Here is a 26,852-nt window from a genome sequence, read left to right as displayed (position 1 = left end):
TGTGTACTCTGCACTATAGACGTGCATATAAACGCGCATTTTCTGCAATTTAGACGTGCGGATAGACGTGCAAAACAGAACTGGGAAAAAAAAAACCAGAGAGCATGCTCTAGTTTTTTTTTTCCCTTCCCATACATCAGATTGTGCATTTGGGAAAAAGACAATGTATCTTACGGGCACGAGAATTGAAAATAAAAGTCCATGTATTCATTATAGATCAAAAGCATTTACATGGAAAGTTTAAGTGCTTGCGACCTAAAGCATGGCCGCAAGCAGTAGGCTCAAAGATGGATCATACATATACAAGAAAACAAAGCCTCATGAGGAGGTATGGTGCTCCTCTACGAATCTGAAGAAGAAACATCTTTGCTAGTACCACCATGGCTACTAGCGTCGCTATCCCCCTCCTCGCTATGCTCCACATCCAGGTTCGCCTACACACACAAAAGATCAAGGTTGCTTACATAGACATGGTGGAGAAAAAGTTATAATTAGCTATACTTTTAATAGAAAAGTAAGAAAAACCATACCTCCTCTGGCTGTCGAATCCTCATAGCCCAGTTGTATTGGTCCTAAGTGATGAGACCCTCCTCATAGAAGTGAATCCATGTGGCTACGCGGTTATGGCCTCGATGGTAACCTACCTCTCTAGGAGTAGGTATCCTACCAACGATAGTAGTCTGCAAAACAATTATGATATATACAAACAATTATGAGACACAATATATTAGAAAAATTTATATAAAGAATTGAAAGAAATATAAATTTTAAAAAACTAGAAATTAAAATATACTTATAAACTCTGCCTCCCACCACTCTCTGCCACCCGATCCGTAATGCAACGATCCCATTGTTTCCATTTGGATCCGTCGCGCCTCTACGTGCTGGCGACTCTTCACTTTCTTTGCTGCTTTCTTCTTGGCTTTCTTCCACTCTATGCGGTGGCACATAGATGGTTGGCTATAGGCTCCACGTCCCTCCTCCTGCCTCTGCAGTGAGTCCCTGGCGCGTGTCATGAGGTGGGATCTTTTGTTGTGAAGCATATCCCTCACTTTTGTGCGTCCCCAATCATCCGAGAATTGCTGACCCTCAGGATTTGGGTACCTCCTATGGACTACCCTCAACACCTCCTGCCACAAGCTACTTTTCTGATTTTTGAAGGCAATGAAACAATCTTTATACGTCGCATGCACGACGCTCCTCATGTACACCATTACATCCCTTCCTTCATCATCATGGAAGATGCCACCAGCATCTGTAACTCTATAGTACTGGCGTACAACCTCCTCTACATGATCTACTCGTGAGGGTGATCACTCGCCACCTCCTAGGCAACCCCCACACAAGCCTCGTCCTCCCCCTCGACTCTCCCTCCTCCCTCTTTGTCGACTATCCTCTGCCTCGCTGGATGCACGTGCTTCTGCATATGCTTGTGCTTCAGTCGATGCACGTACAGGTGCTGCACGTGGAGTACCTGCATATGGAGTACCTACATGTGGAGTACCTGCATATGGAGTACCTGCATGTGGAGTACCTGCATATGGAGTTTGGGAAGTAGTGCTAGGCAAAGACGTCAGAGGCGTTCCAGACATGACACTGAACACCTCATCCGCTGTGGGAGAGCGGCCAAGGTGTCTGGTCATCTCTCCCATGAAGTCTTCCCTACTAGGAAAACCTCCAAAAAATGCATTGACCCCCTACCAAACGAGGCCAATGTATCATTCATGCGATCCAAATCCGGGTCATTGCTAGATGAACCAGGATACGACATCTGCAAAAAAAACATAGGAAAAAGACAAATTTGTTTGCATACAAAAAATCATATATTATCTATATTTTCAAAGAGCTTTCTTTAGACATTGAGCATAAAACTTAAGTGCTAATGCTTCTCATAAACAAGAAAACTGATAAACACAAACATGGGATTGGTCACATTCATCATTGCAAAAATATATTATTTTTTATCAGAGCTGGGAGAGCTGGCGCGTGTATAACCGCATCTAAATTGCAGGTTAGATGCACTCCCAAAGTCAACCTTCTGTCCAGCGCGTCTATATTCACATCTAAGATGCAGCACAGACGCGCTGTCAGACGCAAATTCCAGGTCAATCTGCGCGCGCGTGTATCCTCGCGTGTAGATTGACCTGCACACGCGCCAATACACGCGCTCTAAGTTGTGCTCTCAGACGCAATGAGAGGACAAATTTTTTCGCGTCTATACCTATGTCTACACTGAAATGTAGACGTGCTATCAGACGCGCATAGTCGGCTGATTTTAGCTCGACGACCGCCATTGATGATTCACAAAATGCAATACATAATGGAATGAGAAATCCTAAATACACAGACAGATCAGAGGGAGAAAGAGAGAAACAAAGAGAGCGAGAGAGAGAGAGAGAGAGAGAGAGAGAGAGAGAGAGAGAGAGAGAGACTCACCTTGGGTGTTTGGTGTGGCGGGTGGTGGCGCTTCTTCCTTCTCCTTCTTCCTCTCCTTGGTAAGTTACCCTCCCTTGATGCTTGCTTACTTGCTTGCTGTTGCTTCTTGTTCTCCTCTCTTTTGTTCTCTCTTTCTTCCTCTCCTTGGCTTTCCTTTTTCCCTTCTTGTGTGTTTGAAATGAAAGAAGAGGTGAGTCATGAGGAGGTGAGGCATGAAGAGACTAGGTGAGGCATGAAGAGACTGCACATCGGCTAAACTCAAGCTTCAGAACCGCAAAAAACGCAGGAAAGAAAAGGCGCAGTTTGAAAAGAAATGATTTAAGTATGGTTTGAATTTTGACGTGTGCGTCTATTTTTGCGTGTATATGTGCATCTATTGTTCAGATAGATGCGAATATAGACGCAAACATAGATGCAGAAATAGACGCCAATATAGACGTGTAGGTAAACGCGGATATAGACGCGCATTTAGGCTTTATCATAATTTTTTGTTTTTAAGATAAGTTTTGATAGTGAATTCTTATCATAAGTTTTAATGTATTTATGATGATTTTTGTGTATTTAAAATTGAGATCTTATGTAAACATATGAATGACAAATATTTTGATGTTGTCATGAATTAGGTTTAATCATGTCAACGTCGTCATCACCTAGTGCGATGCAAGCTGATGAGTCAACGAGCACATCCTTAAGTGAGGATGAAACATTGCATCTTCTTAATCGAGATGCATGGCTACGATGAAAAATTAAATGCATGTGTGATCGTTGTCGAGGGTGTATTTTTCGAGCACGTTGAATTGCAATGTCACACCTCAGCTTGTATGGAGAATAGGACCGAGAAAAATCACCGGTATTCATTGTTTTTTTTTTACCACTAAGATTGCTAGTCTATGTTACGGGAATTATATATCAACGTACATGAAACTCCCTTTTGTGGTTGAGCAGGATGCGGTGCCACATCCTCAGATGCTCCTTCCCGGGCGTCGAGAGGCTGCAAAACGTCGACGCGAGGAGGCAGAGTCTTCAAGAAGAGTAGAGACTGACGACCATGATAGTAGCCCTCATGAAATGCCCCATCAAGTCGTAGAGAATGAGATTTTGGACAACATGGTACACCATCTATTTTCGCAACCGGTTCAGGGAGAAGGTCACTCTACGAAGCCAGATGTTCCACTATATGTAGCATCATCTACTCCGTTGTATGAAGGTTGTACGTACTCCATTCTTCGTGTGTCCCTCGAGATACTTAACTTGCAAACAATTTATGGATAAAGTAATGTCAGTTTGGATGCGTTATTGAAGTAGGTATCAATTCAGTTTGGCTTATGAATCATAATATTAATTGTTCTATTTTGAAATCAGACAAAAATATATGTTTGTGGTTTTTTAACTCACTTTTAAAAATAAATGTAGGTTATTATCACAAATGCTTCCAAAAGGAAACAAATTGCCAACTAAGAGAGAGCAAGCAAGACATTACTTGACATCTCTGGGAGGCCTCGATTATGTCAAGATCCATGCATGTGTCAATGATTGTGTCTTATTTCGTGGGATTCATGAGTTCGCACGAGAGTGTCCTGTTTGTGGCGAATCAAGATACGAAGTGGAGATGAACTCAATGGATGTGCCTCGTAAGGTTTTGCGACATTTTCCGATTGTTCCACGTATAAAACTTATGTTCAAGTTTGGTTTAGGTATGGATGGAATCAATCCATTTGGCATCAAAAGCACATCATACAGTGTATGGCCAGTGGTATTGGTGAACTATAATACTCCTCCATCCATGGCAATTAAAAAGGGACATATAATGTTGTCCCTTCTGATTCCTGGAAAGCACAAGGTAAAAAACATGGACATTTACTTAGAGCCTTTGATTGAAGAGTTAGAAATGTTATGGGAAGGTATTGAGGTGCAAGATACAAGTGCATTTGCATCCTCTAGAGATTTCACATTGAAGGCCATGTTGTTGTGGACCATGCATGACTTTCTAGGATACGGAGAGTGTTCAGGTACATGTATATAACTCTATATTTGAAATTCAAGACTTGAATCAATTGCATTTTATTAATTCACTTATTTTTTTAGGTTTAACCACGTCAGGATATCATGCATGTCCTATTTGCGGTCCCTCTCTAGTTTCCTCTAGGCCGGCACGTTTAAAGAAGGTTATCTATGACAATCATCATCGATTCCTTCCTATTGACCATCCCAAATATGTTCTCCCTACTAATGGAATGACTCCACAATCTCTAACCATTCGAGATTGTAAGGAGAGATGGATTAATGCCGACAGCCACCCTCCACTCAGCATGAGTTGGTAAGAAGTGCATTTCTCTTGATTGACTTTAAAGTATTTAGCATGATGAATTGTTTACATAATATATTGTTTGTTTGTTAGGTTCTCTATATTTTTTCGTCTTCCGTACTGGACTGAACTCAAGATCAATCACCTGTTGGACCCCATGCACATATTCAAAAATGTTGTATCTACATTATGGGATCACTTGATAGGGGCTCGTGATTCAGTCAATGTAAGGGAGGATTTACGTAACATTGGTTGCATGAGACGAGCCTGGCCACACATTGGACCCAGAGGAAAGATTAAGCTACCCCATGCACCTTGGATGTTGTCAAAGGACGAGAAAAAAATAGTGAAGGACCAAATACATAGCTTTCGAACACCCACAGGATGTATGAGATGTCTCAAGGGAGCCTTCATAAAGAAAAAGAAAAGAGGTGTGGAGCAACTATCTGGTTTGAAGTCCCATGATTGGCACAAAATGATTCAAGTAAGGGTATCTCTAACCATGAATATAGTAATTAGTGGAGTAACTATGTATAAACTTTGGGGTATGATGACTTTTTCCTCAACTAATCATTTGATCTATGAATATTGTTTACATTCAGTTCGTACTTCCTACTAGCATATCTCATTGTGTATCCAAAGATGTACGTGATATCATTTACAAGATGGAAGAGCTTGTGAGGTGTGTATACATTGTATTTTTTCATTATATATCTTTGAATTTCTACACAAAAATAAACAATTCTCAAATACATCTTGACAGATATGTGAGCTCGAAGGAAATTGATCCAAACACATTGCAAGATGCTCGAGTATTATCTGTTGAGGTGGTTTGTTTGGTAGAGGAAATTTTTCCTCGATCCATTTTGACTACTCAATTACATTTACTCATACATTTGATTGATGAGATCGCACTTTGTGGGGCAGTTCATGTAAGGTGGATGTCTTTTCTTGACCGCTTCATGAAAACCTTGAAAGATTTTGTGAGGCAAAAAGCACGGCCTGAGGGAAGCATGGCTGAGGGTTGGTTAGTGCAATCATCCCTTGTTTATATCTCTGAATATCTTGCTGAACTGGATCCCTCTCAACCACGACTATGGAAAGATGATGAAGACTTGAGGATGGCCTCTATAGTACCTCAAGGAAAAGGAATGAGTAAAGTGCTAACAAAAGAAGAACTTCGTAAGTTAAATAGTTTTTGTGTGCTCAATAGTGATGTAATGAGCAAATGGGTGACACTATATAATGAAGCAAGGGCAAGAAGAAAAAGCGAAAGACAAGAATTTCGCACTAGATATGTACGTAATGTCTCATTTCCAGATCATCTAAATGCGCTCCCACATCATATTAATATAGATTGGTTACATGAGGAAATGGAGAGAATGGAAAAAGAGGAGGAAATTAATATATCTCAAGAAGAGTGGGAATACGCACGAGGTTGCTTATCAAAGGTGAGACATACTATCAATTAATTTGTTTCTATAAGTTTTATTTTATATAAATAATTGACATGTTTGATCTTTTATCTTTTACTACTAGTGCACATTATTCAATGCACTTTGGTGTGAGGGTAAACATCTTCGAACTCAACGTATAGATGAAAAGAGAAATACCCAAGATTGTGGTGTCCTTGCTCACTTCGAGGATGCCAATGGTACCATGGAAGGTTATTGTGGCTTGATCCAATATATTCTGAAGCTTGACTTTAGACGAGATTCTTTATATATGTACTGGATGTGAAGTGGTTTAAAGAAGTGGTAACAAATGGTGAGCATTGCACAATCAGACGTCATCCAAGTGGTTTTGTAATCATTGACTCTACAAAATTTCACCAAAACAAGAATGACACATTAGTACTACCTCAACAATGCGAGCAGGTATGTATGCAAAGGCTAATTTTTTAATATGTATACATGTGATACATATACACAATATAATAAGTATTTAAGTTTCTTGCTTTTGTTTTTCAAATACAGGTTGTGTATCATCCAATGGTAAACAATAACCGATGGTGGTATGTCATCCCTATATCTAATCATTCAAAACCAATATATGGTAATATTACCGACATGGAGATAGCAGATGACAATCTAACAATTAATGATGATGTGCATGATGACACCATAATGGATGATATGCATGATATAGTACAAGATGGACCTCGCGAGGATGTTCAAGGAAATGCAGAAGAAGACAGTAATGTGATTGTCGATGATATTGACGAAGTTGTTAAGCAATATAGCAACACATCTAATAGTGGGATAGACTTATTTGTTTCGTTACCTCTTGGTAACAATATAGACCTAGAAGTAGATAGTTTAGCAAGGGCTGATCTCATTGAAGATGAGATGGATCATTCACTATAACATACTTAATTTGCTTAATGATACAATGTGTATTCCTAATTCTATGGTTTTTATTATGCGCACACGTGCATACTCAAGAATCAATAGTCAAGTTTAAAGCTAAATTGAATTTTCCATAATAAAAAGGAAGTATTTTTTATCATCTTCAAGTAGAGAAATTACGAGATACATATTGCAATGCTTGCTACTAATTGTAAGGTTTCTGTTGCTTGCCGCTAATTACTTATATCAGGCTTGTCAACTGGAGGAACTGTCATTCATTAGAGAGCAATGAAAAAGTAATTATTAACTCTATTTTTTTAATTCAATGATTCAATGTGTATTCTTAATTCTATAGTTTTTATCATGTGCACACGTGCATGCTCAAGAATCAATTTCAGGTGGTTAAATAATTATTAACTTTGGTTTTTTAATTATGTGAATTGCAGGTGGTTAAATAATTGTGTGTCTATTGGCGCATCTATATTGGCGTCTATTTGCGCGGATATATAGATGCAAAATTCGCGTCTATTTACACGCACTTATAGACGCAATGATAGACGCGCCCCAACTTTGCGCGTCTATGCCTCGTTTCTATTGTAGTGTACGTGTCTAAAAAAGCGTTTACTTTGCGAGTTTTTGACAAGAATAGACACGCATTTATCCTGCAATTTAGATGTGCTGATAGACGCGCAAAACAGAGGTATGAAAAAAAAAACAGAGAGCATATGGCTTTGCAAGCCACATGCTCTCTGGGTTTTTTTTCCCCCATCAACAACAAATTGTATGCTTAGGGAAAATAGAGAAAGATTATTTCGAAGATTGGATACTGAAAACAAAACAATGTATGTAGAACACGAAATTTCATATATATAGATGAAACGTTTTTACATTATGAGTTCTAGTGCTTGTGACCTCAAGCATGGTCATGGTCGCAAGCACTAGCTGAAAGTAATACATATCAAAAATAAAAATTACAAGCCAAGGGGAGGCATGCATGCATGGGGCTCCTCTATATCTCCTTAGAAGAGGCATCATCATCGCTACTACCACCACTGCTTGTGCCGCTGCCATTGCCGCCACCGCTACTGCTAGTCCCCCCTTCGTTATCCTCAACTGCATCAGGGTTCGCCTACACAAAGGATTAAGGTATATAAGTACCATTACAAACAATAAATTAGAGTTATCTATACTTTTCATGTAAAAAATAAGACATACCTCTTCTGGTGGTGGAATCCTCATGGCGCGATTATATTGCTCCTCCGTGATGAGTCCCTCCTCATAGAAATGCTGCCAAGTGGACTCCCGGTTATGACCTCAATGGTAGCCTACCTCTCTAGGAGTAGGCATCCTACCAACGATATGATACTACAAAACAATTTGAACATACAACGTATTAAAACACACTACATAATGAAGTGAAATAAATTACAAAATTTAATTTAAAAAAAGAAATCAAATAATACTTACAAACTCAGCCTCCCATGACTCCCTGCCACCCGATCCATAATGCGACGATCCCATGGTTGCCATCTGGATACGTCGCGCCTCTGCATGCTGGCAACTTGTCATTTTCTCCGCTGCTCTCTTCTTGGCCTCTTTCCACTCCTTGCGTTGGCAATTGGGTGGTTGGCCATATCCAGGGCATCCCTGCTCTTGTCTCCGTAGTGACTCCTTGGCGCGCGTCATAAGGTGAGACCTCTTGTTATGAAGCACGTCTCTCACCTTTGACCGTCGCCAATCATCTGAGAATCGTGAATTCTCGGGATTAGGGTACCTTCTATGTACTGCCCGCAGCACCTCTTGCCACAAACCATTTTTTTGGTGCTTGAAGGGAATCATGAAATCTTTGTATATGGCATCCACGACACTCCTCAAGTAGGCTATCACTTCCCTCCCCTCAGAGTCATACAAGATACCACCAACATTAGTGACAGAGTAGTACATTTGTGGAGGCTCACCTCTCTCATTTTCCGGTGAGGGTGATCGAGAGCCACCACCTAGGCAACCCCCACAAAGCCCTCGACCTCCTCATCCTCCCGCACGACTCTCCCTCCTCCCTCGACGGGCACTACCCTCTACCTCACTCGATACACGTGCTTTTGCCGATGCACGTGCTTCGTCTGATCCATGTACCTCAGCTGATCCCTGTGTAGGCAAAGATGTGATAAGTGTCCCAGATATCACACTGAAAACCTCCTCTGCAGTGGGAGGGTGACCAAGATAATTGGTCATCTCCCCCATGAATTGCTCCTTGTTGAATGGGGTGCTGGAGGATCCAGGGTTCCACATCTACACAAGAAAAATCATATTACCTTGTGCAGATAAAACATATTACATGTTGCGTCTATATCTACGTCTTTGTGTGCCTGTCAGCGCATCTATTTCCGCGTCTATACCTGCGTCTACACTGTCATCTGGACGCGCTGACAGACACACACAGTTAGACCATGTCTTTTCAAAATTGGTTTAAAAACGTGCAAAAAAACCTCCATAGATGATATGATCCAGCATGTGAAGAGAGAGAAGAGAGAGATAAACAGACAAAGAAAGCAAACAAGATTGAGAGAGAGAAGAAGAACTCACCTTCTTTGCTTGTTCCAACGGGTGGCGGCTAGGTTGCAAGCTCCTTGTCCTCCTTCTCCCTTCCCTTGGTAAGTTGCTTGAATCTTCTTCTCTTCCTTGCTATTTGGCTCTTGTTCTTTACTCTTTGGCTCTTCTTTCCTTCTGTCCTATTTTTACTCTTATTTCCTTGCCTCATTGTCTTCATAAAGTGATAGATAGACACGAGTAGTGATGTCGAGCTCGAACTGCAGAAAACGTGCAAAAAACGCAGGAAAGCACAGGTTTGAAAAGAAAGCCACAACTTTTTTTAAATTTTTGTATACCTGCATGGCGCGTCTGTAAGCGCGTGTAATTGCGCGTGTATATGTGCAGATAATGCCTATTACACGCGCTTACAGACGCGCAGGAACAATTAAACTGATGAGATGCTAACTTTTGGTTGTTTTTGGATCAACATGACATGACTTTCCTAGTCTTTCAATATCAAAATGTTTGTCTCCATGTTGTAAGTATCAATGCATACATTTAGGGAATCAATTGACCTATGTGGTGACATATATAACAAAGCTTGAGGATAAGAGATAACACATTGGCAAGTCAATTGGCACATATGTAGTGACTTACTAAACCATCCCCCTTACAATTGTATGCAAGTATCAATAGGTGGATAAAGCACGAATGGTTTTTAGCTAGAGAGAGATAATGCAATGAAGGTGTATACGAAAGAGATAGAGAAATGCATATTATCCATCAATCAATCAAAGCTATGTACATGAAGTGACTTGATATAGTAATTAGAGTATCGTCATTTTTAGGATGCTCCATTGACTTCTGTAAGTTCCTATAACCTTGAAGTAGAATATAGCCAACCACACTGTCCATGGAAGGAAAACTTGGCCTCATCAAATTAACCAAGTTAATTTACTTATACATTTCATAGATAAGAGATTTGTAGTTGGCTTGTTGGTATTGCAAAGTATCCTTACAGTGATCTATTTTAGTCACCAACAAGTGGACACACTGGCTAAAGATGATGAAAAGAGGACATGTGCACATTGGTTACATGTGGCCCACCTTATCTAAAATTATATGTGAGCTATAAGTGCACCTTGACATGATTGGAATAGCTTGCACATGCACAAGCCAGCTGATTTACATCAATCTACTCATGCTATGAATTGGCATGCATGGCTAGGTTAAGTGCACGACAAATGAGACATGTGAGTGTATTGATCAGTTCTCTCTCTCTCTCTATATATATATATATATATATATATATATATATATATTGCAAATGCACAAGTCAACCTTTGATCTATATATACATCCAATCATCATGCCCTATCCAATCACATTTGTATAGGGCATGATTGGATGTATATAGGGCATGAAATCACATATATATAATTAGCTTTGAATGATTGGATGTATATTTGTAATACTCAGAAAGAAGTAAAGTTGGTAATGTATATTATGTCCTATGCATGTATATGCTCTATACATGTATATCATGTCCGTATGATCCTATACATGTATATCATATCCTAGCTTATGATCCAGGTGTAATTATGTCGTATATACATCCAATCATGCCCTATCCAATCATGCCCTATTCAAACAAATACTAGCTATTAAGAGGTTTGGTCATATTCAGGGACTTTATGAGAAATGAAAAATATGTGTGTTTATTTTCGCATCTATAAGCGTGTTTATAAACGCGGATATATAGACGCGTTTTTTATACTAGCGTGAATAGACGCGCTGATACACGCGCTTATAAACGCACCCGCTTTTTCGCGTGTACAGTGCACGTCTATAGGGCCTTTCTCTTGTAGTGTGGTTCAATGTTAAGGGGTAAAGAAGGCTGAGTGTTTAGAGAGAGAAACGAAGAAGTTCTCATAACTTCAAATATTATTATGAATAGTAGGCACGATTAGTTGGAAACTGAGGATGATAGTTATCATTACAAGCTTGGTCGTAGTGTCTCAAGCTTTGCACAATATCATATGAAGAACACTAGTCGTGGAATTTTTTGGTGAACATGAAGAAAGAATTGAAGGAAATGGTAAAAGTGTTGATGACAAGGTGCCCTGTCATCAGATCTTCTCGGCCTCTGTCTTTCTTCATTCTTGTTCTAGTGTGACAGGCCACCTTATCACGTGAATCATCCGCTGGCAGCTACTGGTCATGAATATTATTGAAGCTCAATATTATGTGCTGGTCAAATGCCCTCCTTATCACATGAATCATCCGCTGGCTACTGGTCATGTGATAAGGAGGGCATTTGACTTGTACGTCAGCATGATTCAGAAGGCTGGTTTCATGGCAGGCTAATGAAACCAGCTAGCTGTTTCATGGGGCTCACGTTAAGAATCGGCCTCCTTGCCTACGTGGCAAGGAGGCCCACCATCTTTTCTCTCTCTGAAGGGCGCGGGTGTTTCACCCTCTCACCTGCGTTTTACCTCCTACTCTGTCTGAGTATTCCGTTAGCAACCTGCGTTTTACCTCCTGCTCCGTTTGAGTATTCCGTTAGCAACATTGAATGCACCTCCCTCCTCTCTCTCTCATCTGCCACATTTCCCTCTACTTATTCCACAATCTCCGTATTCCATCTCTCTCCCTCCCTCCCTTTCATCTGCCACATTTCCCTCCCTCTCTATTCTCTCGCAGTCCCTACGCCTCCATCTTTTATCTGCGCCTCCCAGCCTAGTCCCCCTCTTCCTCTCACAGACGACCGAGAGGTTTGGATTTCCCTCCCTCTCTATTCTCTCGCAATCCCTACGCCTCCATCTTTTATGTGCGTCTCCTAGCCCAGTCCCCCTTCAGATCACAAACGACCGAGAGAGAAAGAGCTGCATTTGAGTCCATCTGCCCACCACCACAGAGCAAAGGACGTTGGCTGTATAGGTCAGCGTGCTACTGGGACTGCTTGTATAGGTTCCTTGGTCAATTTTCTTGTCGATGTACTTATAGTCTAGATCAGGCCGTGTTTTCTTTTGCTGTAAGCAATTGTGTTGATTCCCTATAACTTCCTACGATTGAATATGCAAAATATATGGCAGACTATGATGCATAAAGGAGATGACTATTCAGTCCAAAACGCCTTGAATATTGAATATATGGCACCATTAAATCAGATTTAGGGCTATATGCAACTATAGTGCAAATAATGTTTTGCACTATTGATGTACCATTGATTATTCTAGCTATGTATGTAGATCGATTATCACCTATAAGAATGTACGTACTACAAGAACATTATTCCGGTCTTTTACATTGATTTTGAGCTATAAGAATGTATGTTTGTGGTCCTCCATTACATTTGTTATGAGCAATCAAAAAATAAGAATGTAAGTTCTATCCTACTCTATTATATTTGTTATGTGTCTTTAGAATGCATGTATTGTAGTCTATAAATTGCATTGAATATAAGCTTTAAAAGTGTATGTATTATTGTGAGCTATAAGAGTGTATGCAATGAATGCATATAAGGTACTCACAAAACTATTAAAGATATATAGCATAAAGTGTGCCGAGTTTTAACTTCATGTCATCAGCTATGACCAATAGATACACCACTATATGTAGCTAAACTACATCAATCTATGTATTACAAGAATCAACATTACTCTAACACATAATGGATGCAATTAAAAATGTTTGTACTATAGGAATTTATGCTACTCGATTGCATTGATTTTAAGCTACTATGGTGAAAGGTATGCACATAACTATTAATGATGCAAAGCATGAAATGTAATCGAAGTTGTAACTATATTTCATGTACTATGAGCAATAGATACATCACTATATGTAGCTAAACTACATCAATGTATATGCTACAAGAAATAAAGTTCCTCTATTACATTTCGTATTTGCTCATATAAGATTGTGTATTTTATAAGTATTATATTAGGTAACCACAAAATCATTAGTGATGCACAACATGAAGTTCAAAGTTATTAATGTATGACACAAGAGAGAGAGAGAGAGAGAGAGAGAGAGAGAGTCGAGCTTGCGCTAATGTATTCCTTTTTTACACTACAATAATATGTAAACTAATCATACTTTACAGAACAAACAACTTTAGAGGAAAGTAAGATTTAGTCTATATAATAAAATATATTGATGGGATAACTTTGCTTTTGTGCAGATACATAGCCCATATTCTCACTCTCTTCTGCTAAATATGGCAAGCCCACAATCCCCAACATTGCCTGTCGGCATATTTAGCGCAAAGCATTTACAATGGCAGCTCGTTTATGACGAGAGATCAAAATATAAGGTTTTGAGAAGGGCAATTATTCCATGGTGTCGAGTAAATGATTTTGCACAAGGGGAAGGAAAAAATAATGATTTTCCTACAACTTTCAAAAAGTACTCTCACCATCGACGACAACCAAATGAATTGAAAAAACCATTAGACAACACATGGATAGAGAAGATCATGTAAGTGTATATAATTGTTTTGCTACTTATATTGATTTCCTTATTATTTGTCCACACTTATAGCTACAACATTCATTTCCTACAAAAATAGATTTTGGTGTGCTTATGGTCCTAAGGACACTCGAAATGTGGAGGTTTTATGTCCCAATGACATCTTGACCAGTCAAGGACAACCAAGAAAACGCCGACCACGCAAAACAATGGGACAACTTAACAAGGGTTGTTTGTGTCATTTTATAGTGACTCGCCTATCCCATGACACTAGTTTGGCATTTATCTCATTTATCAATCCATATCATACTGATGATGCAGATATGATTTGTCATGGCATTGCAATGGAGGATTTAAATGTCTATTCACATTCCTTATTTTCCCCATGGATATCACTAGAGAAAAAAATATGGGTGTCCAGTATGTTATACAAAGGTTTTTCACCGCAACAAGTATTGGAGTGTCACATTCAATATGTGCATCAACGCCAAAGCAACAATCCAAATCATCCTATGGAAAGAGATGACTTTCTCTCCATCCAAGATATTATGAATATATCTAGGAAGCTTGCCATTGACCAATATCAATTACATGACAATGATGCTGAAAGCACAAAGAGATGGTGCATTGAAAACAAGGAAATGACATTTGTGTATCAGGAACAAAATCTTTCTACTAATAAGGATTTCATATTGGGGATTCAAACACCATGGCAACGAGATATGTGTGACAGATATGGAAATGGCAACTTACTAGCAATGGATTCAACATTTGGTACAAACAAGTATAAGGTAATTTAGTAATATTATTCTTGCGTACTTATAGTTTTTACTTTTCAGAATTTTATGCTTTTTGCTTATATTTGAAACTTGCATTTGACAGTTCAATTTATACACAATCCTTGTATTTGACTCCCACCGAAATGGTGTCCCAATTGCTTGGGTGTTAACCTCAAGTGCAACATTTGAGGTAAACAAATTTTGGCTCACAACATTTAGGGATCACATGCTAGATTTTCACAAATCATGGGAGCCAACAGCTTTTTTGGTGGATGATGCTGAAAGAGAGATAGATGCTTTAAGGTACATTTCACATGCATGCGTCCTTTTGGAAAACATTTAATTCATGGACTAAAAGCATTACATTTTTTACGAATGTATTGTGTATAGGGTTGTCTTTAATTTGCCTATTTATTTGTGCCTATGGCATGTCCGTCGTTGTTGGTTAAAGCATCTTATTAAAAAAGTCCCACAATGGCCAAAAAGAGCTGCGATTTTCCGAGCTCTAGGCAATATTATGAATATGAAAGGTGAATGCAAGGCAACAGAAGTGGCTATAAAGGAGGAAGCAAGGGATATGATAGATATATTTAAAAAGGAGTTTGCAGATGAGATAACATTCTTGCACTACTTCAAAACATATTGGGAGCCCAAGATTGGTGAGGACTCCTAATTATCTATTTCAGATTACTTTGTTATATTTTCATTTTTATACATATTTGAAATAGTTGTATTATGTGTGTGTTGCAAGGTATGTGGATACGTGCAACACGTACACTTCCACATTCCGGTCAAGACACCAATGGTGCTATAGAGGCATACCATGGCACTTTAAAGTACAAATTCTTAGGTAGCTCAAAGAGATTGACTGGCAGACGAGTGGATTGGCTCCTTCATAAATTGACAAGTTCAGCTCTTCCATATTATTGGTATGTGCAAGCTATGAAAGAAAGTGGATTTGTGAGAAACAATAACATTGAAAAGATAGTGGCCAACTCATATGAGAGGGCTTTGAAGATTCCAGTCGAGTATGTTAGATTCGAAATGAATGGTGCAAGGGCTTCATGTGCGTATGTAAGAAGCATGTCCAAATACACTATTGAATACACAGTTTATAATGCGGATTGTCAATGGGCATGTTGTACATGCAAGTGGGCAGAGTTGGGGAACATATGTAAGCATCAAATCAAGGTGCTACTTCTTTTAGGGGTACCGAATACTACAGTGGTGGCACAATGTATGGACTTATATAAAGGCATGGAAGCAAGAGGAAAATATAAAGGACTTATAAGTAACTCTCATGTGATACAGGATGAGGTTGCACATGATCCTTACACGCCAACCACGCTGTTGGATGTGGATAATCTCCAAGACATGGATACAACTATGATTAATATCTCCCATGAAGACACCCACCCATCCACAGCATTGCAACATCTATGCCACGATGTATTGGATTTGGTGGGGGGTGACACGGAGCTTATTTCTGAGGCGTGTTCTTCTATGAAGAAGATGTTGAGCCAACTTCGAGCTTTGAAAGCTCGTAGAGAAGATATGTGCAATACACAAGCTTTTGTGCCCACCAATGATGGATTTGGAAATACCATACAACGAGCTAAGCCTTTCATTGAAAAACGGCTAACTAAAAGAAGAGTTTCTAGATTGGTAGAATCACCCACAACATCATCATTCATGGCTCCACCCAAAACCAAACGGCCCTCAATGCAAGAGAAGCTTGATGCTAGAGCCGATAAAGAAGATGAAGAAGCCCATGCCTCTAGATAGGAGGAATGCTACATTGTTATATTCTTATGGTACTCTTATTAAATTGTGAAATATTTGAGCTTTTATTCTCTATGCCTTTAAGCATGTGTATTAGCCCTATCAAGTTTTAATGAATTATAGTTGTGCATGCGTGCGTGTGTGTGTGCGTGAAGTAAGCTTAAAAAGAGAGAGAGAGAGAGAAGGGGGGGATTTTGAGTGTGAGAGAATGAGTGAATGAGAGTAAGAAAAAGTAATATTGAGTGAGAGAGGGGGAGGAAATTTTGAGTGTGAGAGAATGAGTGAATGAGAGTAAGACAAAGTAATATTGAATGAAAGTAATATTTGATGCTAGCATTTTCATTGAGCTTGCGACGTGATCTCTCTCGCTCTCTTTCGCTCTCTCTCAAAAATGTTTGCGAAAAATGCCGCGCTTGGGTTTTCCCTTATTTACCCCCTTTGCCTAAGTTCCATAAGTTACTTCCCCCCAAAGTCACACATCATGTCAGTTGCAAAATAGACTTAACAAGTTCTAACCACAAAGTTTAGTTCTTGATACTTAAAACTTCTTGTAAAATATGTCAGTGTATTGATTAAGTCACCCATAATCATATCTCGTTATGTCCTATAGGTAGTGTATAAAACTTTAGAAGGTACGGATAATCATTTACTTTGAGACCTTAGATCAAAATTCCCGTATTACAATGCATCTATTTCCATGTTTAAAAGTACATGTATCTTTGCGGGAAGCGAGAAAGGTCGGGAAGGTGCCCAAGAGGCTATTGTACGAGAGGTGCAAGTATTGGAGAGATTGGAGGAGAGAGAGACTAGATGTGCTATATTTTTAAAAACCCTTCTACTACAAATTGCATCCGAATATACTATTTGGAAGACTCGAAAGAAACTATTTGGAAATGTGGCAGATGAGAGAGAGAGAGGAGGGAGGTGCATTCAATGTTGCTAAGGGAATACTCGGACGGAGCAGGAATGGGGCGGGGTGGGACCAGCATCATTCCGTCTCGAGGAGGTAAAACGGTGGTGAGAGTACCGGGAGAGGGTGAAACACCCGGGCCCTTCAGAGAGAGAAAAGATGGTGGGCCTCCTTGCCACGCAGGCAAGGAGGCCGATTCTTAACGTGAGCCGTTTCATGGCTGGTTTCATGACAGCGCCTAGGCAAGCAGCGACTGCTACTCGACGTTGCAGCGGGGAGCATTGAGGCTGATGTAGGCCGCTGGCCTTATTCAGCTCGCTGTCTGGCGTTGCCCTCCTCCTCCCCAAGCTTTTCTCCTGATCAATAATCATCACTTCCCCGATGCTGAATGTATTGAGGAGTGTGCTGCTCAGGTCGCTTATTAGCGTGCATGGGTGAATGACAAATTTTTCGATGAACCACAGCGTGACTGGTTAGGTCGACAAGTTTCTTGTGAGGAGTTGACGTGATGATAGCGGGGTATGGCCGGCAAACACCGAGGGGCTGCTTGTCTGCATGGAGACGGCTAGTATGTGATATAGAAGAGTTGTCCGAGATAACAAATCAGAGATAGTCGCCTTCTTACTTTGAATCGCGTAATAAACCTTAATCTCATGACTATGGCTCAAAAGACAAAAGCATTCGTAAAGAAAAGCAATAATGCATTTCCTGAAGCTTAAACGTTGCAAAAGCTAAAAAGTTTTTTGAAACTCATAATCAGCACGAAAAGAAGGAACTATATAAAGAGAAGAAACTAGGAGTTAAGGGCCTTCTCTTGGTTGGGTTTTTGGAACTATTGTGAGGAAAGGAAGGTCACACCCAAATTCATGGAGAAGAGTTTATGATTCGTCAAAACCTTTACGAGCTCGATGTATCACAATTATAGAAATTTGAGGTATGAAGACTATGTGTATGCTTTGCTATAAGTACATAGAAGTGTTTTGGACTTATGAATGTGTCTTGATTGTTTCCTAAATTGAAACATGTCTTATGAGGAACTTGAAATGAACTTGTTTATGGCTAGAACTTAAAGTTCTTGCTTTATTGTATTGTGGTCGTAGAAGCTTTTTATTGTGTGTGCTCTTTGTGTGTTTGAGACTAAAAGAGTCATAGTAGTTGTTTATTTCAGGATAGGGTTGATGGTGTTTAGAATTGTATTGTCGAAGTTTCTAATCAAGTTTAGCTCTTGAGCAAAGTCAATCACTTTATCAACACTCCTTGTCATCTCATTTTCCGATTGTGTGAGAGGATTATCTTCGCACACTGCTCATGAAACAACAAGGGCAGGGGGGTTGTCACAATGGACTTTTAATCAATCCCTATGTAGGAAATGTTTCCTATGTGTGTATGCATGTATTCCCTATATACAACTAGAAAATCACATTTTCCACATCTAATAGTAGGGAATTAAAGGTCAATATAGACTATTTCCTACCTTGTTTTGAAATTCCCTATGTAAGAGTACACACGAATGTAATTCCCTACTTCTCCTTGTAGGGAATCATAGGTCAGTATGAAGATTTTCTATGTTATCTCTAAATTCCCTATATAACAAAATTATGGAAGAGTGCCATTTCCTAATTGCAATAGTAGGAAACCATAAGTGCATAGAGAATTTCCTACCTTCTCTCAAAATTCTATGTATAGGAGATTATAAGATATTCAAGCTTTGATCTAGCTCGTAAACACAAATCAAAATTAATGAAATTGGAAGTGACCATATGAAGGTGATCCTAGATTTTCTATCCCCCCCTACACACACATATGAACATGTTGCATACACACGTGCCTACATGTACATGTACACACATACACGCAGGAACACATGTTCACATGCTTACGCATGCACATAGACACACACACACATGCAAGCCTCTTCAATTTTAGTCAAAATGCCATATCTGAATATAGTCATGGGCTTGTTTATCCTAGCACTAAATGTTGGAAATGACCACCATGTTGTAGAAAATGAGGCCTCAAACCAAGTAGTTACATGCCTATTTTGTAGAAATGACCACCATGTTGTAGAAAATGAGGCCTCAAACCAAGTAGTTACATGCCTATTTTGTGCCACATTACTCTCTTTTCTCTAAATTTTTTGTGATGAAACCATTTAATGCCTATGTTTTGATATTTCATGTAGACATTGACTATTGTATAATGGCATACATGGCAATGTTTGGATTAAAAACCTTTCATGCACACCTTGCATAAATTGTTCTACAAATCATGGTTATAAGAATAATAGTAAAATACTCACCCTTGCAAGCTTGGACATGCCAATGTAAACATAATCTTGCACTAGCACCCTATGAGCCTTGGATGAGAAACCATCAAGATTTTGAATGGTTATAGTGTTTGGACTAATGACCTAGATGGTTGAAATGGTCTAATTTTTTTGAGATATCCTTTTGCACTTTTTAGAAGAAAATGTTGGTATTTGTATAACTTCATTAAATGAGCAAGATTGTGCTTGCCTTTGACTACCATAGTGATAATAAGTGTCCAATGAGCCATAATCCTCCTTTAATAGTTCTTAAAATAGCAAGACACATATGTTGTATACTCTAAATAACCCAAAAACCCTGGGATCTCCTAGTAAAGCCCCTTATATATATACTTACCTTTAGATGTCCCTAGAAAGGCGTAGTTACATTGTATGACTATTATAACCATAAAAACGAAAAATACAAAATACAAAGTAACATAGTTCAACAACTCATTGTGATAGCTTGGTTGGTAGAGTCAGTGTGATGAATGTAAGAGTGGAACTATAAGCTTAGGTGGCACTATAAGGATTTAAACCTATAGCGATAGCGGGTAGCAGCGTCGCAAATGCGACGCAGATAGCGACGCCCCACAGGGAAAAAAACAGGCCGAAACTGAGTGCGGGTTCATTTCGTGCATTTTCCTCGATTGTTTTGAGAGGGAGAGCGAGAGAGAGAGCGACCGTCGTGAGAGAGGGAGAGGAAGAAGGTTTGCCGCCATCACCGCCGTCGTTTCAAAAGGAGAGGAGGAGCCGTCAAACCCTTGCATATCTCATCGATGAGTCCATTCTCTCCTTCTTTTGCTTGTTTAGGGTTTAATTCTCTTTCTATTTTGCTTGTTTAGGAGAGGAAATGAGAGAGAAAGAGAGGGAGAGGGAGGGAGAGAAAGAGAAAGAGAGAGGGAGGGGGAGGGGGAGGAAATGAGAGAGGGACAGAGAGAGAAAGAGAGGGAGAGGGAGAGGGAGGAAATGAGAGAGGGAGAGTGCATTCTCTCCCTCCCTCTCCCTTTTGCTTTTATAATTTGTGTATATATATTGAGAGAGGGAGAGGAAATGAGAGAGAAAGAGAGGGAGAGGGTGAAAATGGGGGAGGGAGGGAGAGGGGGAGGAAGGGAGAGTGAGAGGGAGGAAATGGAAGAGGGAGGGGGATGAAATGAGAGAACGAGAGAGAGGGAGAGTGTATTCTCTCTCTTATTTATTTAATTTTTGTGTAATTTGTATATAATGTGAGAGGGAGAAGAAATGAGGAAGAGTGAGAGGGAGAAAGAGAGTGAAATTAAAGAGAGGGAGAGGGAGAGGGAGGACATGGGAGAGGGAGGGGGAGGAAATGAGAGAGGAAGAGAGGAAGAGAGAGAGGGAATGAGAGAGGGAGAGCGTATTCTCTCTTTTTTAATTTATTTTTTGTATAATTTGTATGTAATGAGAAAGGAAGAAGAAATGAGGGAGAGAGAGAGGGAAAAAGAGAGGGAAATTAAAGAGAGGGAGAGGGAGGGGGAGAGGGAATGAGAGAGGGAGGGGGAGGAAGAGAGAGAAAATGAGAGAGGGAGAGGGAGAGGGAGAGGGAATGAGAGAGGGAGAGGGAGAGGGGGGAGAAACGAAAACATAATTATTAGGGAAATGAGAGAGGGAGAGGGAGGGAGAAGAAATGAGAGAAGGAGAGGAAGAGAGCAAAAGGAAATGAGAGAGGGAGAGGAGAGAGAAAAAAAAGAGAGAGTGAGAGGAGAGAGAAAAAGAGATAAGATGTTAAACATAATAGGCAAATAGAGCAAGAGAGGGTATAGGTGAGGGTGAGGTTGAGGGAGGGAGAGGAAATGAGAGAGGGAGAGTAAGAGAGAAAAAAATGAGAGAGGGAGAGGAGAGAGAAAAAGAAAAAAATATTAAAAATAGAGAAAGAGAAAAAGAGAGGGTCAGGGTGAAGAAGGGACAGGAAATGAGAGAGGGAGAGAAAGAGAGAAAGGTAAATAAGAGAGGGAGAGAAAGGTAAATGAGAGAGGGAGAAGAGAGAGAAGAAAAAATGAGATAGAGAGAGGAGAGAGAAAAAGAGAGAAAAATCATTAAACCTAATAGGGAAAGAGAGATAGAAAGAGAGGGTGAGGGTGAGAGAGGGAGAGGAAATGAAAGAGGGAGAGGAAGAGAGAAAACGAAATGAGAGAGGGAGAGGAGAGAGAAAAAAATGAGAGAGAGAGAGAGAGAAAAGAGTGAAAAACCATTAAACCTAATAAGGAAAGAGAGAAAGAGAGGGTGAGGGTGAGGAAGGGAGAGGAAATGAGAGAGGGAGAGGAGAGAGAAAAAGAAAATGAGAGAGAGAGAGGAGAGAGAAAAAGGAATGAGAGAGGGCAAGGGAGGGAGAGGAATGAGAGAGAGAGAGAGGAGAGAGAAAAAGAGAGAGGGGGGAGAGGAATGAAAGGGAGAGTAGAGAGAGAAAAGGAAATGAGAGAGAGAGAGAGAGGAGAGAGAAAAAGAGAAATATCATTATACCTAATAGGGAAAGAGAGAAAGAGAGGGTGAGGGCGAGGGAGGGAGTGGAAATGAGAGAGGGAGAGGAGAGAGAAAAAGGAAATGAGAGAGGGAGAGGAGAGAGAAAAAAGAATGAGAGAGAGCAAGGGAGGGAGAGGAATGAGAGAGAGAGAGAGGAGAGAGAAAAAGAGAAAGGGAGGGAGAGGAATGAGAGGGAGAGGAGAGAGAAAAGGAAATGAAATAGGGAGAGGAGAGAGAAAAAAGAATGAGAGAGAGAGAGGAGAGAGAAAAAAGAATGAGAGAGGGCAAGGGAGGGAGAGGAATGAGAGAGAAAGGAGAGAGAAAAGAGAGAGGGAGGGAGAGAAATGAGAGGGAGAGGAGAGAGAAAAGAAAATGATAGAGAGAGAGGAGAGAGAAAAAGAGAAAGATCATTAAACCTAATAGGGAAAGAGAGAAAGAGAGGGTGAGGGCGAGGGAGGGAGAGGGAGAGGAGAGAGAAAAAGAAAATGAGAGAGAGAGAGAGAGGAGAGATAAAAAGAGAAATATCATTAAACCTAATAGGGAAAGAGAGAAAGAGAGGGTGAGGGCGAGGGCGAGGGAGGGAGAGGAAGAGAAAAAACGAAATATTATGTGCTAGGTACTGAGTACTAGGTACTAAATACTAGTGTTCTATGATACTATATGCTAGGTCATAGAAAAAGAGAGAGATGGAAGGAGAGGATAACAATCTAAGAAAAGAAAAGAATGATAACAAAAATAAATTGTTTGTTGTAACGTAGACAAAATGGAAAACGAAGAAGGTCCTGTTGTTCATGATCGCGAGGCATATCTTAATCAGTGTATCCCAGATCCTTGCTCTCAATGCAAGTTGGCAATTAGATGAAAACGCCGATTTTCTATAGAACATGTACGACGATTTGGCGAGTTTCAATCTGAGATCATTGTTCAGGTGATTGCGGATTTTCAGCAAACGGTAATTTGAAGTTAATATCAATCATGCATTGTACTGGGGCAAGCTAATTGAATACCATATACAATAAGATTGGGTCTTGCTGGCAAATTTTCTATCCATGGAGTTGATGTCTCGTCCCAAGGGGGAGTGCACCCTTTGCGGCCAATTAGAAGAGTACGTGGGTGTGCGATGGATGGAGTGCAGGAGCCAATCCGCCACTCGCAAGGCCGATCTATACCGTCAATGCCAGAGGAGAAAGGCAACCTTCCAGACCTACCTACAATCTTAGAGCCTGAGATGGAGGCAATGATCGATGCATTGATTCCCATGGATGTCGAGACTTCTGATGTGCTTAGAGAGGAAGCATCCATACAATTATATGATGGGTGCCGAGTATCTCGGCTAAAGACACTGCTTGCACTCTTAAGTGTGCAAGCAAAATACGGGTGGAGCGATACGAGTGTGACCGAGTTGTTCAAGTACCTTGTACATACGCTTCATTGATTATTTTTTCGGCACTATTATTACAAACATTTGTACTTTTTTAAGGTGTTTTATGATTTTTTTCAGGTTATTGAAATATCATATATTACCACCTGCAAATACCATGCTTGAGTCTCGTGATGATGCATGACATGTTTTATAGAAGCTTGGCATGGACTACAATAACGTCCATGCATATATCAACGATTGCATACTGTTTCAAGGAGAATACGAGACTATGGAGACATGTCCAAAGTGTGGTGCTCACAGGTATCGACAGGACTTGCAAGGGCAAACCATCCCTCAAAAAGTTCTCAGACACTTTTCGCTCATCCCCCGCATAAACCACATGTTTCGTACATCCGGCATGGCAGGCTTGACAACGTGGCATGTGCAGAATAGGTCCACAGATGGAGTTCAATGAATATCAACGGATTCGCGCGCATGGAGCCACATTGACTCAACCTTCCTAGGCTTTGCCCGAGAGCCAAGGAATCTTCCACTCGGTCTTGCAATGGATGGCGTGAACCTATTCAGTCTGCGCTCAACTTCTTACAGTGTGTGGCCTATAGTCCTTGTCAACTACAATATCCCTCCATGGCCTTCTACGAAGAAAGGACATCTCATCCTTATCTTGCTCGTCCCAGGCCGCTACAAAGTAAAAAATATGGACGTGTATCTTCGTCCATTAGTCGATGAGCTTAAGATTTTGTGGGAGGAGGGGGTCATCGTGCAAGATATGAGCATGCACGATGGTCGGTGGTCAGCCAATATTCGAGCCATTCTCATATGGACGATGCATGACTTTCCGAGATTGGGAGAGTGCTCAGGTGAGCAGGCCTCCGTTCTCGCTAGTAATATCTATATTTTATCTCGTTCAACTAAGTATTCACTAGGTCCTGGTGTTGGAACAGGTCTGATTACCTCAGGTTATCATGCATGTCCATTGTGTGGGCCACAGTTAGACTCTCGAAGGTCATGAACCATGAAGAAGATGGTATATCAAGGACACGATGCTTTCTTGCCGGAGGATCACGAACTTAGGGAAGGTTTCCTTGGATGATCTCCAACACATATGAACGCCGCAAGCTGGTACGAGCTGAAAACGATCCATGTGGAATCACATTCAAATGGAATGCGGAGGTTCTCAATTTTCTACAAGTTGCCATATCGGACCCACTTATAGGTCAACCACTTGTGGACCCCATGTATATTTTCAAGAATGCGGGCAGCTTGTTATGGGACCACATCACAGGAAAGAGAGACACTATAGGGGAAAGAATGGATTTGAAGGAGGTAGGTAAGATGGAGGCGCTTTGGCCGCAGTCGAGTGCCGATGGTCGGGTGCAGCTTCCTCGCACTCCTTGGGTTTTGTCCACTAAAGAAGAGCGCATTGTGAAGCAAGTAATCAAGTCTATCTGCACTCCGATGGGTATGATGCGTTCTCTCAGGTCTGCATTTTCTAAAGATAACCAATTATCAGGGCTAAAATCCCATGACTGGCATAAGATATGTTAGGTTGGTCCTATGAATGGATTGTAATTAGCATGGGCATTTTGCTATTTGGAATGTAGCCATTATTCATAATGCTTTCTTATTTGTGGCAGTTTGTACTACCAATTGCGATCACAGGATGTCTTACTCCAGAAATACGCGGGGCCATTTACAGATTGTCGTCTTTGGTGCAATGGATCTCAGAGAAGGATATTAAGACGTCCTCTATTGAATCCGCGAGGCGGGGAGCAATGGAGACGTTCTGTCTCTTTGAGAAATACCTGCCCACCAACATGCTCACAATACAAATCCACCTTCTTGTGCATCTTGTGGATGAAGTGGAGATTGCTGAACCTGTCCATACGCGATGGATGTTCTTCTTGTAGCGCTTCATGAAAACCTTGAAAGGTTTTCTGTGACAACGAGCTTGGCCAGAAGGTAGCATGGCCCAAGGTTGGTTGGTGGCTACCAACAGTGGAACTAGACAATGAAATGCTATGGTCGACGCGCTGAAGGACGATGATAGACTAACTGGAGATGTGGTGGTTGGAAATAGGGTAGAAAAAAGAATGGATGCCTTAATGGAAGAGAAGGTGAATCGCTTCTGTATGTTGCACCATGCCTCTATGGTGATGTGGCTCGCCAAGTACCAAATCGAGAGGAAGCGCGAGCTGAATTTCGACATAGTACGTGTCATCTACCGATTCGATATGCCAATGCCGCGGTTTATGTCAACACGATGGTTGCATGGAGCCTTGACCGCGAGGTCTCGCAAAGGGACAGAGGTCTCAATGGAGGAGTGGCAATTCTCAAGGGGATGTAGTCCAAAGGTGATGAGAGGTTTAGAATCTGTCGTATCTAAATTTTATATAAGACATCTAATTTAAGTGTTTCAATGTACAGTACAAAATATATAGTGCAGCGTGGTCATGGGACAGCATTTTCACGTGGAGCGTATTGACAAAATGCGCTCCACAATGGACTGTGGTGTCATGGCAAGGTTCGAGCAAGAGAGCCGGCGACGAGCAGCGGATCCAAACATGGTATGGAGTATTTTGGGAACTTGCAAAGTATTGTTACGGTGGATTACCGTAGCTTCTCCATGATACTGTTCGATGTGCAGTTGTTCAAAGTGGTACTTGGCAGAGCTGGAGCAATAGTTCGACGAGGTCCATCTGGATTTCTCGAAATAGATTCCGAAAAAAAATGGATGGATTTGTGCGACACCTTTGTGTTGCCGCCCATTATGAACAGGTGCATGGACTCATTTGCTTGCTAACTGTATTACGACATGGTTTATGTCACAATGGTTTGAACTCTCTTGTACGTGTTTGTGAACAGGTAATCTTCTATCCAAACTCCCGATAACCTCGATGGTGGTATCTTATACCTTCAACTCCCCGAAGTGCGAGAGTATATGATCAAAGTGATGTTCCGATCATAGATGAAGATAATATGCAAATAGAGGGGTCGATATTGCAAGGGGTGGAGGCTGTCGAAAGCTAGCCAGCATCGGCTAACAATGATGGAAATACACGAGTCCAAGAATTCTTTGAGAACGAGGTGGACTCCTTCTTTTATGGTGACATGTCTATCGAC

General features: G+C 40.7%; 1 protein-coding gene across 1 annotated transcript; it reads left to right on the top strand.

Moving 5' to 3' along the window:
• Positions 1–14,603: 14,603 nt before the first annotated feature.
• On the top strand, positions 14,604–16,655 carry LOC148009129 (uncharacterized). Its single transcript, XM_087673783.1, has 4 exons — positions 14,604–14,882; positions 14,974–15,173; positions 15,261–15,529; positions 15,622–16,655. Exons 1-4 carry the CDS (start codon positions 14,604–14,606, stop codon positions 16,653–16,655), a joined length of 1,782 nt encoding a protein of 593 aa, XP_087529909.1.
• Positions 16,656–26,852: the final 10,197 nt, after the last annotated feature.

The sequence above is a fragment of the Lygodium microphyllum genome, unplaced genomic scaffold (genome assembly GCF_053477565.2).
Source record: "Lygodium microphyllum isolate KBCC unplaced genomic scaffold, Lygodium_microphyllum_v1.1.10 scaffold_38, whole genome shotgun sequence".
Classification (NCBI taxonomy): Eukaryota; Viridiplantae; Streptophyta; class Polypodiopsida; order Schizaeales; family Lygodiaceae; genus Lygodium; species Lygodium microphyllum.
The sequence above is the reverse complement of the archived record's forward strand: the minus strand, read 5'-3'. Positions and strand labels throughout refer to the sequence as shown.